We start from the raw sequence: 21148 nt of genomic DNA on the forward strand, positions 1-21148 counted from the left end.
CTCACCTTTTTTTTTTACTAATAAATAACACTTTTCATCATGTATAAATATATTAAATAGGTTAGACATTAGTGGTCAATTCAATCCCTCAGGCCTACAATATTAAAGCCACTTAACAAATTAGAGTGGCGCCATCAGCCCATATTCCTCCATAGTTTACTTTCATCTCTGCAGGAAATTGTAAGAGGCTGCAATAACCTTGCTGGGCCGTCTTCTCCTTTCCCTTCTACGAATTTCCACTCTGCCGTCGAGGAGGAAGTTGTGAAGCTGGCGCAGGATGCTGTGCGCCGTCATCGTTCTGTGGAAAGGGCTGGGGTTGTCGATGTCACGCAGCAGCTGCTCCTCCTGGCTGAGGGTCAGGACGGCGACCTGTCTGGGGTTTCTCATCTGTGGTGGCACATGTGGACAGATGTTATCATGACAATATATATATTTTTTTTAAGTAGGAATGTTTGCATTTAACAAAGACTTTTCATCAAATGCAGGTTAATTCTTACTCGTTTTAGTTCCTAGGTTCTCAAACTATGGTACACTTTCCACCAGTGGCTCTCACAGTAGCCTCCTGAAGACTTCCCTCCCTGATGCTGTTCCCACCATTTTAGACCAGCATGTTTTTATAATAGCTTACAATATTATGAGTTTTTATGCAAACTGAAGGCTACACTTTCTTCCAGGAAAGGAATAGTGACGAGCTAGAGTTTAGCCGCAACATGCAACGTCACAAATAAACTATCGAACTGAAGATTACATTTTCTTCCAGCAAAAGAATAGTGACGTGAGCTAGAGTTTAGCTCACATGAACTATTGTTTAGCTCACGTGAACTATTGTAAAGCTGCAACATGCAACGTCACCAATAAACTAGCGAACTGAAGGCTACGTTTTCTTCCAGCAAAGGAATAGTGACATGAGCTAGCGTTTAGCCTCAACATGCAACGTAACCAATAAACTAGCTAAATTTAGGCTAAATTTCTCTAATATTTTTGTGTACAATGGACATATTTTGAGTTTTTATGCGAACTGAAGGCTACATTTTTTTCTTCCAGAGTAGAGTTTAGCCGCAACATGCAACATCACCAATAAACTAGCTAAATTAAAGCAACATTTCTCACACTGTAGCCTACCCATACCTATCAAAGACTAATTTATAACTTCCAGAGTTTGGTGACAACACGTTAGCACCAGGTCAGCTTTCTGGAGGCCACCATTTTTGGACCAGCATGTTTTTTTTTTTTACATATTTTGAGGTTTTTATGTGAACTTAATGCTACACTTTCTTCCAGCAAAGGAATAGCGATGTGAGCTAGAGTTTAGCTGCAACATGCAACGTTACCAATAAACTAGTGAACTGAAGGCTACGTTTTCTTCCAGCAAAGGAATAGTGACGTGAGGTAGAGTTTAGCCGCAACATGCAACGTCACCAATAAACTAGCTACATTTAAGCTAAATTTCAGACACTATAGCTTACCTTTAAAAGACTAATAATTCAAAAACAGAGTTTGGTGACACCACGTTTGTGCTTGACTTTGTCAGGACCCACCTTTCCCTTGATGAGGTCGATGAGTTTCACACTATGGGGTCGGACCTCCAAGACGATGGAGCCGTTGGGGTACTCCCTCTCCACGTGCTTAAAGAGAACCAAGTAGGTGCTCAGGCCTTCAGCCAACCTGTGGAGACAAGCCTCCTATAGAGAGCAGAGGAAAATCACAGTCGGTTAATAATTCTCATGTGTCACCAAAGCAAAGACGAGGGGGGGGAGGTTCGAGGTGTTCTACCTTTGTGAAGTTTGACTTAGGGCAGTCTCTTGGAAGGGACGAGAATCTATAGTTGTCCAGAAAATGATATTTCACTTCGTGTTGGAATTCCTCTTCAAACTGTGCGAGGGCGGATGATAAAAGAGAAATTTTAAGGGATCAGATAACTTTATAATACAGTTAATCAAGATGTGGTGCACCTTCTGAGCAGGTGGAGGTTCCTTCATTATCAATCATTATGTAGAACCATCTGCTCCGGTTTGAACAAACTGCGCTTACCTCCTTCTGGTGGCGTGCAGTCGTGCCGATGATGAAGTCCCAAACTTGGTTCGCGCTCAGGAGGTCATAGGTCACCACCACCTCCTCCTCGCCTGAAGAGTCTCCTGCCGGACTGTCGCCGGGCTCCTTTGCAACTGGAGTTCCGAGAGCGCACATCAGCAGGGCCGCCAGCATCACTGCTGCGGACGAGGTGACATCTGTGCGGAGAGGAAGAGCAAAGAGTGAAGGAGTGTGAATGGAAAGAGGAAGAAGCGGAGGAAGTGCCCACCACAGGCTGCAAATAAATCACTTACTAAACGTGGAGGGCATGTTGCACTGCTGGAAAACACTCGCTGAGGACCCAGTGATGCTGAGGAGTCTTTAGGGCCAGAAGGAGTTGCCGTCTCTTTGCAACCGGCTACCTTTTTATATTCTTCAGCCAGGAGGAATTTCCCAATACTTCCCTTTAAGACTAAGTAATTTAAAGTATGTGTCAAGCATCCGGTCCATTGTATGTTGGTGGCTGATCAGTGCAGGAATTTTAAAAGTAGTTGACTTTAAAAACTGCTTTTATTCTTATTTGTATATATATATATATATATACACACCCATGTGTATATATATATATATATATATATATATATATACATATTTATACAGAGATATATATATATATATATATATATCAATAAATACACATAAATACAAGCACGTATCATTGGCATTCATTCATTCTCTTCTACGCAGAGGTGAATAAATCAAATGTTTTGCATTTTGTGGAAGAAAATCCCCATGAATTATTTTTTTTAGCCCAACAATTTAAAAGGGAAAACCCACTCAAAATTACGGTAGGATTTTAATTTTAACCACCGAGTTGGGGTGGGGGGGACACTGGAGTATTTCCTTTAGTTTTTCGTCTTCTCTTTGGTTAGAATGTTGTTCCCCTTTTGTTGGCGTAAGTTATTTTTCATTCAGGACTTTAAAAAAGAAAGTCGAATAAATGTATATTAAAAATATTGCCAGTGCAGAATAACTATCTTTCATACAAGAGACGTTATGACAACTGGTTGAGTCAATTTAAATGTGGTGAATAAAAGAATGCCAAGATCTACATGACGTTTGCAAAGCACACAATTGTTCAGAATCATTTGCATGAATGTGCCGCTCGCTCTGTTTCTCAGTTACTCACTGGGAATCCAACTGGAGAACTCCAAAAAAGACGGTATGAGGTGATGTCTGGTGTCGTAAGAATGGGTTTGTGTCCACTTTTGATCAGAAACTGTTTTTGGTACTTTCAGTGGACAGTTTGAGACTTTAAAATAGCTCATGGTGGTCACTGAAAAATTACCATTTTAGACTCATTGGGGAGCCTGCAGCCTATTTTTACGCCTGGGGTTGACATGCAAAGTTTTGGGCCAGTTTATTTAGACAGATTACATGGTGGAGGGAAGATCTCTGCTGCTAAAAAAATAAAATAAAGAAATGGGAGGAAACTTATATTAAGGAGTTATCAGCACTTCTTAAAAACATAAATGAAATCAATGCTCAAAGACAACTTCAATTTAAAGAATGAACCCCTGTCCTCTGAGTGAGGTCGTGTGGTACTGAAGCAATGGTTGGAAGAAAACATTTGTTCTTATGGGTCGGGTGAGTCGGGTGGTCGGGTGGACTTGGCTTAGACTTGAGTAAAATGACTCGAATTGACTGATGACGCTAATGACTGATTTTCTTAAAATGTAGAAAACATCAGGTGTCTACTTTTGCGGCCTTGCGTACAAACCTGGCAACCGAGCGACCGAACAACAACCACTACATTCGATAACTTCAAATCCCAAAAAAGAAAGTAAGACAGGGAGTCAGTTGGTTTACTATTTTAATCTAACGCTAGCTAACGTCTCAGTGGGTCAAAAGCTGCTTATTTGAAATGCATTTCCATGGTTTAACATCAGTATTCTTTATATTTTAGGCTCTGTAGTGTAATAGTAAATTCTGCCCATCACCCTATACCTGCCCAACACAGAATACCAGGTCCTTTTGTGTGTATTGTGTCTATCCTGAACTGACACCTTCATCCAACATCCACAGGGAGTCGGCTCTTCGATACCTACAGTAGACAAAGAGGTGTGAAAACACCACCTAGAAAGGAAGACTCTTTGTCTATTGGAGGAATGCGAAAGGGGAGTGCTCAGGTATAAATGTGGAGGACTCATGATGCTCTGGGTCTGGGCTTGCTTGAGACTTGAAGGTTAAGACTATATGTAAATGACCCGACATGGAAAAGATGAATACCAGTTCATTTGCTGAAAGTTTGTACTGTGTGGAAAATGTAGGTGGAAATGATTTTCAAGTGTACAGTTATCTGAAGCGACAGTTAGGCACCCTCATGTGTTCACAATAGCCCTAAACAAACAAGAACAAGAAACAAGAAAATACGTCCAATGGTGTCGACGTTGAGCTAAACATTGAGAGTAATTGTGTATGTTTTAGACAAAGAACAGCCAATACTATAATAAACGGATTTAACCCACATCACATGTGACACTGTGCGAGTCAAGAAGTCGGCGTCATGAAACCTAGACTGTGAGAGGTTTTTGAGAGTTGCTCAATCTCCCTCTTCTGCAGGGAAAAAAAGGGTCAGAGTGGTGACAGCTCCATTAAAATACTACACAATTATACAAGTCTATACTGTTATTCATGCAAACTGTTAAATAGAATTATTCTCTGAAGAACTCAAGGTAAAACTCAAAATGAACCATGGTTCTCAAGCTGCAGTGCGTGTACCAGCAGTGGTACGCGAGCTTCCTCTGATGGCACTCGGAGGAAAATCGTGAATATTGTTCTACTATTTTTACCGGGTTATGTGATCGACGTGAATAAGTGAATAATACGTTAATGCATGGCGCGTTTCCATGACAACTGACTGGAAAAAGGCGCGCTTTACGTGACTCCCGATGTTAAAATGAGTCTCTAAAGTAACGCTAAACTTTAAAAAACAGAGGCACACATACGCAGGTACACAGGTACGCTGGTTATTTGTGGCGCCGCTCTTTTCATTTTAATAAACAGACCGCTCCAGTTCCACTGTAGGTGTGCGCTAAAGGAGCTAACGGAGCTAACTGGTAAATGGTGCCTGGACTCTGGTGCCGCGGCACGTAAACATGGCGCCACACGAGCTTTCTTCCGGTCAGTCGTCATGGAAACGCACCATGGGTTAATGTGCGTTAGCGTTATCGCCGTCGTTAGCGCGTTAACGTGCCCATCGCTAGCAAATAATAATAATTAGAGTCACCTTATCTCTCGCTCTATCTTCATCTAACTTTACCAGAGGACGATGAGAAATGATCTTATTGGGAATAAATCTGCCTGTATTTTAACGTCAGTGATAACGGTGTTACTTTGAGAGCAGAGTATTTTCTCAGGTCGTACTTTTGGTATAAATAAAAGTATTATATATATATACATATATAACAAATCAAAGAAGTGACTAAAAGAATGCCTGGGTGATTCAGCTTTGCTGTGATTGTCTGATAAATGCCACGTTTAAACGTCTTTGTGTTCAGTGCTGTACACATGCACCCCACAGAACATTAGTAAGCATATTTCATCACGGCTTCCTTTTGGTCTTTTTTACTCTGCTTCCTCTGCTGCTTCCACTGAAGTTCTTGTTACTAAGAAAGGGATGGGCCCACGTGTCTATTTTTATCATGCGAATCTCCGCTTTCACTCCAACGGCAGACAATCGAGTATGGCTTTCGATGTTTATTACGTCACTCGTGTTATAGATCCAACTTTCTCATGGGTTTTAGTTTGACAATTAAGGAAATCTTCGTCTTCATTATGCCCTGGAAAGATTCTGGGAACTCTGGTTTCTAAATTGGTCAGATCCTCTTTTAAACTTTCACTATAAATGAAACTCGGGTTAAAGGAAATGTGTGTAATGTTACCTTGAATTGATAATCCTTGTGTGGGCAAATTCTTTCCAATTTTTGGTTGTGTAGAATCCTTATGTGAACATGTACCTGTATGTACTGCATATATGTGTACTAATGTCTGTCTTTTTATACAAAAACATGGATCGCAGAGCTACCGATACTACTAGAGCTAACCCCCCTCCTCCCCCCGACTAAAATCCATGTGAAAACCCCTCAAAATACAGATTAAGATCTTCTAAAATTATAGCTCGTAATAAACATTTTAGTTCATGTTATCCAGACAAAACCTGACGCACTGAGGTGCTTTTTACCACTTCAAAAAAACTTCTGTATTATGAAACTGATCATTGGTGCAATCACAAATACCTGGTAAAAGCAGAGATGTGTGTATTTAAACTGTAAAGTAAAATGGACCGAATGTTGAAATAAAACCCATTTTTGACCCAGTATGAGACGTTGTTTTTTTTTTACTCTGTTTTTATAGTTTTATTGTATGACCTGTTTATTTGTGTTGTTTGCATATTTTCTACAGTATTCTATTGTTTTATTCTTTCAAGTAGGATTGGATTGAAATGATCAAAAATATGATTTGCGATCATTTGTGACATACTGTATTATTGTTATGCTGGAGTTGCAGTGCAATCATCATGCTACAGTACTAGCCAATAATAGTGTAACGTGTGAAGATGACTGAATTATGAGTATCACACAATTGTGTGGTGAACCAGGGTTATTATAGTTAATGAAAACTAAAATTAAAACTAGCAGTGAAATAATAATTTAGTTAAAGGTGGATTATGTAATAAATCTGAAGCAACTGGCCATAAAATCCTCTTAATATGTCACAGAGACTCAGGAATTATGTTCATATAACAAACTGAACTCACCAACAACAACAGTACAAAAAAATTCACATTAAAAATATTTTTTTTTTAAATCATGTTTATGTTTTGAAATCATGTTTTGGCATGTGGCGCCACCTACCGCCGTCTACCAATCATTGCAGTCAGTAGAGTCTCAGCTGCCGAGCAACCAAGGGTTGCCAGTTACATCTGAGCTACAATGGCGGTGAAAACGCAATAAACAGCAATTAACGGCAATAAAAATAAAAACGACAATTTAAAAAACACAATAAAAACTACAATGAAAAAAGCAAAACTAACTCTTTTTTTAAACTTGTTTTTCCACATCTTCATTCTGGAACACAGACCATTTGAGTGTCACACATTCTTTAACCCTTGATCAGCGTTTACAAGTCAAAAACTAAATTAGACAAAAACTAAATAAAAATCCCAAAAATAAAAACTAATGAAAAACTACTTAATCATTTGTTGAATTAACTTAAACTGAAAATAAAAAGCAAACTGGAAAAACAAAATAAGAACTTGGGTGAAACATACAAAAATCTGCAGTTCCCATAGTCTGCTGCTAGATGGCAGTCACACAGCATGACTATAGAAAGGACCTCCTGAGGCAGCACTGTACAGAAAACTGTCCAATAACAGTAATACAAGTATAAAACCTTCACACACCGACTGTACTTTGCTCAGGGGCCTCTCCTCTGTGTTCTTGGACGTATGTGTTTGGACTCAAGTTTGAGAGCCTGCTGCATGTGACAGCGTTTCCTGTGATGTGAGATTATTTATCATCTATAATGGCTTTTTAATCGCCTCAGCTGGAGAGTTACATTTGGCCTGAAGTTTGTTCAGAAGCTGTGGAGAAGGTTTTTGTAGACCTATATAATGTTTCCTCCAAAGCAGGTTATTTTAGTTTTTCATTCTTATTTTGTACTTTGTGTAAATAAATAAAAAGTTCTTTGGCTTGTCCTCATAGGAGGACCCTTTTAAACCCCATTATTCAGGAAAGGGGTTTTAAAGGGTTCTCTGGATCAAAGTAGTTCTTATTGGAACCATTAGTTTTACCAAGAACCCTTGAAAAACCCTTTCTTCGGGAAAGGGTGAATTTCTGGGATCAATAAAGTCTAATCTAATCTGAACGATCATCATTTGCATTGTAAGCTGTAATTGTTTTACATTTCAAACTTTTTGACTTTGACACAATTCCATTTCATCGCCGAGTTCACTCCACAACCCAGCACTGGCGCGCGTCTGTAGTTTCAAACATGAATAATCCTCGTAAATTATAATTCCCTTCTTTCGATTACAAGGAAGTCTGAATGACAACAAACAGGAAGCGTTTTATTCACCACACACACAAGAAATGATGATGATGTCAAAAACGGATTCGCGGATGCCAGATATATCCAGCTTTATTTATGCCGTTTTCATATATATGACATATATAAGGTATTACAGACAGTGTCAGCAGGATCTATAACTGAATAGATGTCCCAAAATGTCTTATTTTAATAATTTTTTATACACTAATACAGATTACATTTTGTTGGATACCACTTGCTATTCTTTATAAAACAAAGGATTTATTGAATAAAACTGCCTTATAGGATATTGTATTGTTCATGTGAACCTTGCTCCTGTTTTTTCACTCCCACTGTCATATTGTGTTAAGCCTCTGGCTCAGTGCACTTCCTTTCCATCTAATTCTTCCGTTCCTCCTCTCATCCTTCCCTCTCTTTTTTCGCTCCTCCTCACCCCCCCCCCCCCCTCCTTTTTTTCCCAGGCTTCTCTCTTCTTCTTCTTCTTCTCCTCTCATGGAACGAGTATTATGGAATGGTATCTCCGTCTCTCGGTTTGCCACAGGCGCTCTTCAATATTTAATCGCGGGGGTGCATTTGTTTGAAGAGAGCTCTGAAAATGTGTGATAAAGAGACATGACTGACCAGTGTGTGTGTGTGTGTGTGTGTGTGTGTGTGTGTGTGTGGATACTTTATTTATGCAACAATATAGTACATTTGCATGTGTGGTGACAGTTTTGGGATGAAAGGCCTATGGTAATTGGTTTACCACCTCCCTTTCTCCACGTTTGCCTCTCACTCTTTTCCTTCCCCATCGTCTCCTTTAATCCCCTCCCCCTATAATCCATTCATTTCCCCCGTGCACCTACATGTAAAGTGTCCTGCAGTACTGTATAGTACTATATATGAATTACTATGCTGGGCTTATTCATTCAAACAGTGTGCTGTTTGATTTTTTTTGCTTGCGTGTGCATGTATCAGTGGGCTGCTTTTGTCTCACCGGTCCCCCAGAGGAAGCCCGAGCATCACACTGTATTTTATCATCCAAAAAGTCCAAGTCGTCTTTTCTCTTCTCTTGCGCCGCCTCTTCAGCAATTCAGCAAACACTGAAGTGTTTATCCCCCCTCCTCCTCCTCCTCATCCTCCTTATTTTCACGCAGCTGCTCGTGCGACGAGTCTGAATACAAAGTGTGGACCCGCTGAGTCTTAGAGGTCGTGTGCTACGTGGAAACTCCCCACTGAGGCCGCTGACCGTACCAGAGTGTCTGGACTAAGAATTATCATACTGTATATATATATATATATGTGGTGATAAAATCCTTCTTCTCGGTCTGACGGAAACATTTATCAAGCTAAACTAACGCCAAATATCGCTGTTTTGTGTCTGCCTTCAAATCTGAACTTAAAGCTCACGTTGATTTTATCTCAACTGTTGTCTGTTTGATTTATCTTCTCGCTTAAGACGTGAAGTGACCTTGAGTGTTTGACGGGCGCTTACAAATAAAAAAGTATAATTATCAGTGTATATACAGTATATTATAGTTCATGTGAAGATGATAACAGACGCAAAGGGTTTCGAGACGTGGACGCTCTTACATAATCATTATTCTTGCCATTTTTCGTTTTTATAGTAGAGTTCAGTGTCATAGTCATATCAGCTTATTCAAATAGATTCAGTTGCTAGAATTGACAGTTAAAGGTGCCATATGTAAGAATGTAAAACAGAGAAAGTAAAACATCATTTTGCGTCAGTGTTCGTGACACAGTTTCCCCCCCACTGTACCGCGTATTGTGTTCGTTCCGCGTGCCGCTCCATTTAGTCTGACAACGATGCTGTCGTTATAATCTGCGTCCCCTGAAAGGGCCCCAATTATCCCAGATTACAAGTCCTATCAGAAGAGCAGACTCGACATTTGACTCCTACACATGAACATAATAAATACAGACCACACTACCAGCGTGTTATGCTCTGTATTTATCTTGATAAACTGCTTTACACTATAGTTTTGCCATTCACCCATTCGCACTCTACATGGGGTTAAGTGTCTTTGCTCAAGGACACACATAGTAGACTAGCAGAGCCAGGGATTGAACCCACAAACTTTGAGTTGAATTACTTTTAGTACATTTTATATCAGAAAATCACTTTTAATACTTAAAGGTGCATTATGTAACAAATCTGGCCATAAAATCCTCCTAATATGTCACAGAGACTCAGGGATAATGTTCATATAACAAACTGAACTCACCAACAACAACAGTACAGACAAAATATTTGCATTAAAAAAAAACATTTTGCAGACTGCAAATCATGTTTATGTTTAGAAATCATGTTTTGGCATGTGGCGCCACCTACCGCCTTCAACCAATCATTGCAGTCAGCAGAGTCTCAGCTGCCGAGCAACCACGGGTTGCCAGTTACGTCTGAAAACGAAACCTAAAAGACCTCTGTATTTTGAATTTGAATGTAGTAACCGTTTTTGGCCACATTCTTACATATGGCACCTTTAAATGCAGTTAATGTCATTTACTTTAAGACTTTTACTTGAGTAATATTATTATAAAAAAAAAAAAGTGACTTCAACTTCTACCAAAGTCATTTTCTGGTAAGATACTTATAAGGTACTTATACTCAAGTATCGCTTTAGGTACTTCAAACAAGACTGACATCATGAAAGAAACATGTTATACTTCTGCACTGCTTGTACTTTCACGCTGCTATCTTGAGCAGGACTCTGTGGAAGAAGAGATGTATCTCAAATGGGATCTTCCTGGCTAAATAAAGGCTAAATTCAATAAATAAATAAACAACCTGAGACAGTTATTGTTCAGCTCATGAACTTCAGGTAACCGCTGACTCAGTCGACTGATATCCAAGCATGGTGACCTTTGTCTCAGCTAATTATAGTGGGAATGGTAATGAAGGAGCCGTTAGTCACACTTCTGCAGATTTAAGGTGGTTTGTGTGTCATAGTCATAAATTAGATTCACAATCTATGTTTTTTGCTGAATTGTTTTCTTTGGTTAACTAATTCCTACATGAGCAGAGTTACGCACATATCTCTGACACGTTAATGAACAACCCAAACCGTTCTCCTTTTGAACTCGCCAACACATAATCATGTGCAACATATCCCCCACCACTGCAATATGAAAGATTCAAGTCTGTGCACCTTTTTAGACGCAGCCAACGTTATGGAGTCGTGGGAGTAAAAGGCGTTCATTTGCTTTCACTGGCTTGCAGCCCACATGCGAGGTTGACAATGCATTCAATGTTACATTCGGTCTTATATGAAAGAGAATTACTTTACACTCACTAGATCCAAGAAAGTCTGAGCTCGATGCTTAGACGATATAAAGCTGAGCAGAGTGCCGCCTGCGTGCACTGGGTTCATGTGTAGGAGTCAAATGTCGAGTCTGCTCTTCTGATAGGACTTGTAATCTGGGATAATTGGGCTCCTTTCAGGGGACGCAGATTATAACGACAGCATCGTTGTCAGATTTAATGGAGCGGCACGCGAAACAAACACAAAACGCGGTACACGGGGGGGGGAACTGTGTCACAAACACTGACGCAAAATGATGTTTTACTTTCCGTGACACACTCGACACGAAGATGCGGCTGAGACAAGGTTTTCGCTCGACGTTTGACCTTTTGAAGTCTCACCGGCACGACAAAGCTGGTGACTCGTTTTCCGTTTGTCTGATTCCGATGGCGTTGAAATCGTTTAATCGAGGGTTGGATTTGGGAAACGGGAGCCTCGGCACACCCAAGAACACATAGAGAGCACGCCATCTTCTTCGTCTGATTTTATTTGGTCGTAACGAGTAACAAAGTTAGTTCGAGGAAATGTAGTGGAGTAAAAGTAGGAGTCGCTAGAAATAGAAATAGGACGTCGTGGGCCGGATAAAACTGGTTTGCGGACCGAATGCGGTCCCGGGCCTTATGTTGCCCACGTGAAAATGACGTTTTAAAACCCAATAAACAGATTCCAACACTTTTAGCTGTTTCTGTTCGACAAACCAGTAGAAATACATTTCGTTTTCAGTGTCAACTTTCCCCACTTAATATCTACAGTAAAATGCTTATTTTTCAGCGCTCCCTGGTGGACACACTGTGACACTACTGTTTCTTCACCAACTGCCAAACAACCTACTGTCTGGAACTCACTCACTCGCTCACCACTACGTTGTGTAAATAAACGTATAGTATACTCGTGAAAATCTCAGGCTCAGCGGCCACAGCATTTTCACACAACAAACGCGTGCTTAGACGTTGAATATGGGTTAAATAGACCACACCAACACACACACAATGGCTTCTCTTTGTTTACATATGGAAATTTGATCCAGGTAATGTGGTGAGCACAGAGTGCCTTCAGCCTGTCTCTATTCTCTCTTCCCACACACACACACACACACACCCATATCCTTATCACCGCTGCGACAAAAACAATGGTTTTGATTATTGAAAAATCTGTCAATCGTTTGCTCAGTTTATTCAATTGATTTGTCCAGAAAGAGCGTCAGAAAACTGTAAATCGGTGTTTCCCTAAAGATATTCAAGTACAGAGACACAGGGAATCACTCACATTTGGATCCTGACCTTTATTATACAAGTGTGTTATGTTTGTGTAAGTGTATCAGGGCTTTAAAATGAAAATAGTTGGGCTTCTGTAGCCATAAAGTAAACTTAAAATGTTTCCCGGCTGCTGCTGATTTGATCGATTGGTGTTTGGTGAACATAAGAATGTTTTTTTAATAAGCTTTTAGCAGAGTTTCTGACCTTTCTGTGGGTTAGACATGGCCTTATGACTTGGTTGTTGCAGTGGGGGTGGCGTCAGGGAAGAAGAGGTTAAATGAGGAGATTTTAGACATTTTTGTGTTAAATGTTGGAGATTAACTCACATTTTTTCTTTTTTAAAAGTCTTTTTAACTGATCTACTGATTATTGTGCCAGACGTCGCGCTCACGGCTTAGAACCTCGCCACAGCAGGTACTAAAAAAAAAGGTACTATCACTCATGGAAAAGCAAAACAATTAAGTGCCATGCCGTGCTGAGGCGAGTCGTGCCGGGAACATGTCGTGGAAAAGTGCCGTTACAGTCTACAGTCTGACCATTAGGTGTCACTATTGCTTACACACTGGTCCGTAAAGAAGCTGAAATCAACTTGTTTTTAAAAAAAAAAAAAAAAAAAAAAAAAACTGGAAAAAAGTGTTATTTCACAGCTAATTACTACTACTAATTATAATATAACTTTAACCCTATTTTAAAATAAATGAACAGAAAACAATGCAACAATGTCGACGTAACCTAGGTTACCTTTCCTGTGAGTGGTCAGAGAATGAAAGGTGGAAGTGATGCAATGTTTTCATTGTGCACCTGTGTGTGTCTCTCTCTCTTTCTCTCTCTCTCTCACACACACACACACACACACACACACACACACACACACACACACACACACACACACACACCTGGTAGGCTACAGAGAAGTAGGTCGCGCGAGCCTTTGGGTGGAGCAGCAGCGTCGCGTGCTGCGGATTCACTCAGTAGGTCGTTAACTAGTGTGCGCGCGATTCGGTTGCAGATGCAGGTCGCTGCGTGTGAGCACGAGCTGGGGGGAAATGGCGAACAGGCGCGGGCGGCGGCGGCGGTGAGGACACAGTAGACACCGGCCACGGAGGCAGGCGGAGGCGGCGGCGGCAGCGGCGGCACGAGGACTGACACAAGACGGACAGGAGCCATGGAGGACTCGGAGCCCGCAGAGGACGGCTTGCTCGCGGGCTTGCGGTGGAACCGGAGCGCCCGGGACCAGGCTCAGCTCAAACACAAAATCCGGGATCTGCCGGGGCTGCTGAAGCACGGGCTGCACCTGCGGAAGAAGAGCGTGAGTAATTCAATTTCAAAGCGACCGCTGACTGTCCTTCCCTGTGTGGTGTTTAATGAGTGTTAGCGACGGTGAAGGGTTTGTTCGTTTACTGCTTTACTGTAAAAACCGCGAGTCCTCTCAGGCAGCGCTCTGGGCTGTTTCGTAAACCCGTCACGACTCAGGTGTTTTCATTACGTTACACTGTCGCAGAGACGGTGCGCGCGTGCACGTGTGTGCGCGTGTGCGTGCTACATCTTACATCCATAATAACCAGAGCTGGACACCATACCTTCACTCTCTGGTAGTCAAGGCAACACTAGCTCCCCACACCACACACACACACACACGTTTGCGCAGCGTTCATAGTGAGGACACTCAAAAACATAATACATTCCCTTACCCTTACCTTAACCATCACAACTAAATGCCTTACCTTAAAACCAATTCTGACCCTAACCCCCAGAAAAAAATAATTGACAGAATGTGAGAACTGGCCAAGATGTCCTCACTTTCCCAAAATGTCCTCACTACCTATGGTTTAAGTTGTTGGTCCTCACAAAGGCACCCATACAAGATCACACGCACATCTTAAAAAGCATAATTAATGAATATTTACATTCAAAGATCAGTTGGTTATTATAATGGTTTAGCCGTCATATTTTGCATCAGTCACAAAAACATGAGACAATCTCAAAACTGGAGATTTTGCTTCAGACATTAGTACAGTAATAAATCAATAGCAAAATGATTGCCTTTTATTTGCCTGTTGCGTTGCTCATGCTGAAGAGGTGGCAGACGCTCACAGTTTACACTCCGTACATCGCACTGACGTCCTATACTCTCTCGGGTTCATTCAAGTCCAGCCAAATTCATTATTATTGGTCAACTCCCCAGCCCCCCCCCCCCCCCCCCCCCCGCTCCTCCCCCGTGATGATTGGCCCACTGGAGCAGCAAATGTGTGTGCAACTTGTTGTGCCTTGACGTGGAATAAACACACCTGACAAGCCAAGTACAAGCCTGCTCAGCGCGTCGGCTCCACTCGTCTTCATCAGCCGTGGCAGCCACAAGAGAACGGAGTAGAACATGTACCCGATTCCCCCTCTGTGGGAATCACGCACACGGCGCCAGGAATTATAGTCCCTCTGCTGCCAGCGGGGCTAAAAATATGCACCGTTTGTGGTGTCGAACCTCTTTGGACCACAGAACACATTATGTCATGTCATTTTAAGTCATGCCTAATAATTTACATTATATATATATATGTATATGTGTATGTATGTATGTATATATGTGTATATATATATGTAGGTATGTATGTATATGTGTGTGTGTATATATATATATACATGTGTGTATATAATTATTATCACAAATCTGCCTTTGCTTTTGATGTGTGGTCCAACTAAATATTTTGCATAATGACGCAAATGACATGGACAAATATAATATCATTCATCCATCATTTATTCATTTTGCAATGCGATGCAACAAAGCTAAAATACTCGCGTTTTATCTCACCTGTCCAAATTGCAGCTTGTCGACATCCGTTTTTATTTATATGTATAATATATTTTCAGGACGAATTAAGCATTGTTTATATGCTGCATTTACAAATAACGTATCTATACAATACTAGAGAGACCTGGCAAAGAAGGCAACATTGCAATATTAAAATGACAATCCTCCATACAAACAAAGACGATTAACTTTACCTGCATTCTTATCACGCGTCTGATTACTGTTATTTTAAATGTGTAAACAACAACAGTCCACACAATAATGAGATAACGATCGGAGATTACTGTTCTAGTGAGTACATGAATAGTTTTTTTTCCCTTGTTTTGTTAGTTTCCTGTGATTTGGGTACAGGGGAAGTAAAGGGAGATGAAGAATGGATGACACAAAATGAGCTTTTCTGACACAGTTCATGAGTTCATGTGTGGGTGAGTGAGATGAGGCGTAGGTAGGTGCGTGGGGCTGTTCTGTGCAGACTGGTTTCCACGCTGACAGTTACTATGTTACTACAAAAATGGTGACTTCAGCGCCGTTCGATCGCGTTCATGAAGAGCATCGACTTTGTGGCGTTGTTGCACTGAGCCATTTGTCGCCTTCAGCAGCCTCACCTTGCAGAATCCTGTCTTGCGTTAATCTTTGTTGTGACTTGCTCTGGCATTCAATTATTAGTCCTTTTATTGGCTCTAATGTGACAGATCACTTTACTGGGTTGCACTTGTGAAAGTGCTCTGTACAGAGTTTATAGTCAGTTAAATGCAGGTCATTCAGGTGTCACTTTTAGTTTTTTTTTTGCTTTTTCATGTCTTGGCAGTGCATTCTTGTCAAGTTACTCCACCCTTTTATCACATCATGTATGTAAAGCATATGTATATGAGTCCACTATCAAAGTTAAGAGCATTTCTTCCTGTAGTTACCCAGTGCCCTTATGTCACTTTTCTATAACCAGTTAAACAGTTTTTCTTTCTGCTCTATGTTTTTGTTCCTGACACCAAAACAGATGATGTGTGTTTGGCAGAGTTTGTTCAATGAGTCATCAATGAAGCCTTCATTTAAAAGTAATTCATATATGAATTATAATAGGAACGTTTTAATTCTGCATAGTGCATAAACTTTTAAATGGAAGCAGATGGTTGGTGCATTCAAACTTTTGTTATGTCACACATTAACAGGCGAGGCAGAAGAAGCGCACAGCGCAAGTAAAGCGAGGCAACGTCGTACAGCAGCACCTTGGCTAAAAACTGTGACAAGGACAAGTAGCTGCGATGCTAGCTTTACACAGGTCAATTTGACACATCACTGTCACTATTTCACGACTATTCATGACACTTACCAGTGGGGATAAGTATAATGTCAGTGGACGATGAATGCTCATAGAAGTTGATACTGGCTAAACAGGGCTCATGATGCAATACATGGTCCATGATACCAATAATATCATGGTGCAACAATTCTGTGATAATCAGTATATTGCAATCATAGAACGATACATCACGATATCTATTTAACTGAAGAAAACAAGTTAAAAGTGCAGGTTTTCTCCATAAATAGAGAACAAAGTCTACGTATTGAACGTGGCTGGAGCATCTCTTAATGTAGCTTTCTCCACCATTATCTCGCTCTAAACTCCCTCTTCTTTATTTAGTATGAAAACCAAAAAAGATGCTTAGTTTGTCCATTGTGGCCTATTGTAAAAACATGGTGGTCAAAAATGTATAAAAGTCTCATTATGGGTAATGAAAACAAGAATTCATAGTGATATGTCATGATATAAGTGTCTTAATTATTGCAGAATCACTGTAGGATACAGTAGTACATGCTATTACATGCAATTTGTTATGTGTGCATGTCTATTCTTTTCAGTTTGCAGCAAAATAAATCATATTGAACGTAAAGGAGGTAGAATAATGTCGTCAAAATATGCACATTTTCAGCCCGGGCATAATCAAAGCAATATACAAGTACACAATGACTACAGTTAAGTCAGACCCTCTGATTTAAAATATGTAATAAACATGAATATTAAAAAATGAGAATGCTGCTCAGGCTGTAAAATGAGATTGTTGCTGTCACGATGTAAACCCCGTGATGCAGAAAGTTGCCGGCAGTCTTCAGAAGATGATCTTATTTCTGCATTACATATGCAGCACAACAGTGGCTTATGATCTGTTTTTATGGCCGCCAGCAATATTTTTGCATCCGTAACTGCATTTTACATAGCAATAATAAAAAAATAAAAATAAAAACCCATGAAAGGGCAAGTGTGGAGCTTCTCGACAGAGACTCTCGACACGTTCACACTAATTTACCATCGTGCAATTCACACTGACTCTACCACTGCATTTGACTGACAGGATTTGCACAGTGCTTAGTGCTTATACAGCTTCCAAACTTTGTCTACGATTTAAATGTGCATTGCAAATTTGGGATATGTGAAAATACATGCAATGTATGTGCAAGACCGTGAGAGATCAATATGAATATACAGTAGATTGGGGTGGGTCAAGTGAAAATTGCAGTAATGAATAAAAGTGTGTTAACATTCAAAATAGTAAATCTTAATATATATTTTTTTACATTTTTAAACATTTTAAGCTTCAAAATTAACCCATTGAAAACCATCACCTCCTCTAGATGCTCATCGAAAGCGTATGGGTGTGGCCAAGGTTATGTAGGTGGACCCGGTATTCTTTGTGTTGTGGGGACCTGAACCCGTTTACACAGTCACATTATGGGGGACTGGGTTTTTGTCCCCATAAGGATGACAAGTCCCCATATTGTGACTGTGTAAACTACATTTTAAGGTGAATACATAAGGGTTAGGAGTCAGGGTCGATTAATTGGGGTTAGGGTTAGGGTTTCTGATTGTTTTAGCTTCTTAAATGTCCAAATTTTCTTCGTTTCTTTGCTCCACATAGCAAAGAAATCAAACACATTTAATCATTTTGCTTTGTGGACAAAACAAGACATTCGAGAACATTATCATTTACAGGTTTGACAAACACCGATCAACGTTTTTAACATCTAAAAACGAACGTAAGTCGAGGAGTCGACGGGAGTGAATTTGTGTGTGTGTGTGTGTGTGTAATCCATTTCTTACAGACAATGACCTTGCTCTTTCTCTCTCTGTATGCACACACACTTTGAAGCCATCACAAAGATAAGCATGTAGGCACGAGTGCGCTCTTTAAAGCTCTCCTTCCTCCTTTTCTCTTCCATCACTCTCTTTTGGCTTCTGGTGTTCTGATGGGCTGTATCTGCTGGGCTGGAGGATGGAGTTCAGACAGTCTCTCTCTCTCTGGTTGTGTGATACAGTTTTAAATGAAACACCTCTGCTGCACAGTGTGTCTGACTCTGCCTGCCCCCGGACCGTGTTTGTGAGGAGTAACTTGTGATGGTGGAGAAACAAAGAGCCCTCCAGAGATCTGTGTTCAGCAGACACGGAGACAAAGAGATGAAGAGATAACACACAGTGACAGAGAAGGAGTGAGACAGACAGAGCAACAGTCGGAAACGATTTATTTAGTCTGTGTGCATGGCTGGCTGTGTGCTCTACTTAACTTCTAGTCCAAACACTGCTGTCACACAAACGGCAAAAGATCACATCTTTACTCTACAACGAACAGGGATTTTTAAATCTGTTGTGATTAGGGCTGCAACTAAAAATAATTTCCATTCAGGTTGCAAAAACCCCAACAATATTAATGATCTAATTTGAAATTAAGATAAGATAGAACTTCATTACAATTAAGGAAATTCTTGTTCCAGGTTGCTCCAAAATTGCCAAATTACAATAATAATAACAAAGTACAAAAATAACTATATGAGATAAGATCGCAAAAGGAACATCAAAAGTGGAATATAACGTAAGTGTCAACTAAGTATTGAAAGAGCGGTGCAACTGGATTGACATGTAATCTAGATATACACTACTGGTCAAAAGCTTTATAACACCCCAATCTTTCCACTTTTTTAGTGAAATTCAAGCCATCCAAGTCCAATGAATAGTTAATAGGATATAGTTACCCAAAATGAAAAAGAAGAAAGTCAAGGTGTCAGTGAGTAGAGTTTCCTTCACCATCAAAAGTCACTCAGAAACTGGGAGAAACTCTGACAGGAAGAGGTCTGGCAGACCCAAAGCCGCAACACAATCACAAGACAAGTTTCTGAGAGTCAACAGCTTGAGTGATAGGCGGCTCATCATCATCATCACCATCCTTTCGCCTACTCGACGGCGCACAAAACTCCTGCGTGATGAACCAAAGAATTCAAACTTTGATTCATCGATCCATAACTCCTTCTTCCAGACTTCAGTAGTCCATTGGTGGTGTTTCATGGCCCAGGCCAACCTCTTCTTCTTATTCTGACGTCTTAGCGATGGCTTTCTTGCTGCAACTCGACCATTCAAACATGCAACTCCAAGTCTTCTCTTCACAGTTGAAACTGAACTTGCTTACTACGAACACTATTAAGCTGCGCTTGAAGCTGTTTTCCTGTGAGCCGCCTATCACGCAAGCTGTTGACTCTCAGAAACTTGTCTTGTGATTGTGTTGTGGCTTTGGGTCTGTCAGACCTCTTCCTGTCAGAGTTTCTCCCAGTTTCTGAGTGCCTTCTGATGGTGAAGGAAACTCGACTCACTGACACCTTGACTATCTTCTGGGTAACCTCTAGTGGGTTCACTACTTCCCTTTGCACCATTTCAAGCTATTCATTGGACTTGAATGGCTTGAATTTCAATAAAAAACTGGAAAAATGTGGCTGTTCTAAAACTTTTGACCAGTAGTGTATATATATTGCACATGGTAGTGGACATAATAAAGCACATGGTAATGAACTGTATTACTGAAATATGTTGTTGATATTGATCTCAGTCTGAAAATAAACATGTTGGCTTTCCCTCCCGCAGAATAGGGAGGTATTATAGAGTTAGATGGCCACAGGTAGTTAAAGACTTCCTGTGGCGTTCAGTGCTGCCCTTTGGTAGTCTGAGTAAAATTCACCTTATAGTTACTGACTAATCGGTTATTTAAACGATCACCTCTCAAATCCAGATATCCAAAGTAAAAAATAAATCGTAAAATCCCACATCAGTCGACCTCTATATACCTGTTAGATAATGTGTGAATAATTCAAAACTCAGCTCAGTCAAATCACTGTTATGTTTACATACCACTGTTGTCTCAGTAGATGTATAGAAATTATTATTTCTAAATTAATCATGAAAGCTGTCTTTGTTGAAATCAAGATAAAGCTGATCACAGAGATCCCTCTGTCTCTGTCTCTGTCCTCCAGACCATTTTCTAGCTGTGATTTTTACAGCTTTATTGTTTTGCTGACTAGGACCAGCCGTAAACTAATTGTTCAGTATTTTTAGAAAATGCACTTCTTTCTTTTCTTGCCCAGAGTTGGATCGATCCGTGGTCCATCTATGTCGTAAAATATGAGGCTACAGTCAGCAGCAGGTTACAAGCACTTAGCATTCTTAGCATCGAGACTGCACTCGATCAACAGAGAGTGCTGCACTCAGGCCTTTGTACAACCACAAGATTGTGTTTACAATGGTTTTTGTTGATTAAACAAATAAAGTAATGTGATCATTTGCGAACTGTAGTGTTGGTATTCGGGGTGTGATAAAATATTGATATATCGCAGTATTGAATAGCATT

At 40.4% G+C, this 21148-nt stretch overlaps 2 protein-coding genes across 2 annotated transcripts in view; one reads left to right on the forward strand and one right to left on the reverse strand.

The window, feature by feature from the left end:
- Window positions 1-162: 162 nt before the first annotated feature.
- Window positions 163-2205, reverse strand: il6 (interleukin 6 (interferon, beta 2); the record flags this gene model as incomplete). Its single annotated transcript, XM_083899512.1, has 4 exons — window positions 163-387; window positions 1539-1682; window positions 1774-1872; window positions 2032-2205. 4 exons carry the CDS (start codon window positions 2203-2205, stop codon window positions 163-165), a joined length of 642 nt encoding a protein of 213 aa, XP_083755638.1.
- An 11639-nt stretch (window positions 2206-13844) lies between these two features.
- Window positions 13845-21148, forward strand: part of rapgef5a (Rap guanine nucleotide exchange factor (GEF) 5a) — a gene marked incomplete at both ends in the record, with an annotated part of 40556 nt that continues 33252 nt past the window's right edge. The window contains one exon of the mRNA XM_083900111.1: window positions 13845-13988. Coding sequence (XP_083756237.1) covers window positions 13845-13988 — 144 coding nt within the window. The remainder of the gene's footprint in view (window positions 13989-21148) is intronic.

Source organism: Microchirus variegatus (genome assembly GCF_963457635.1).
Source record: "Microchirus variegatus genome assembly, chromosome: 13".
NCBI classification, from domain to species: Eukaryota; Metazoa; Chordata; class Actinopteri; order Pleuronectiformes; family Soleidae; genus Microchirus; species Microchirus variegatus.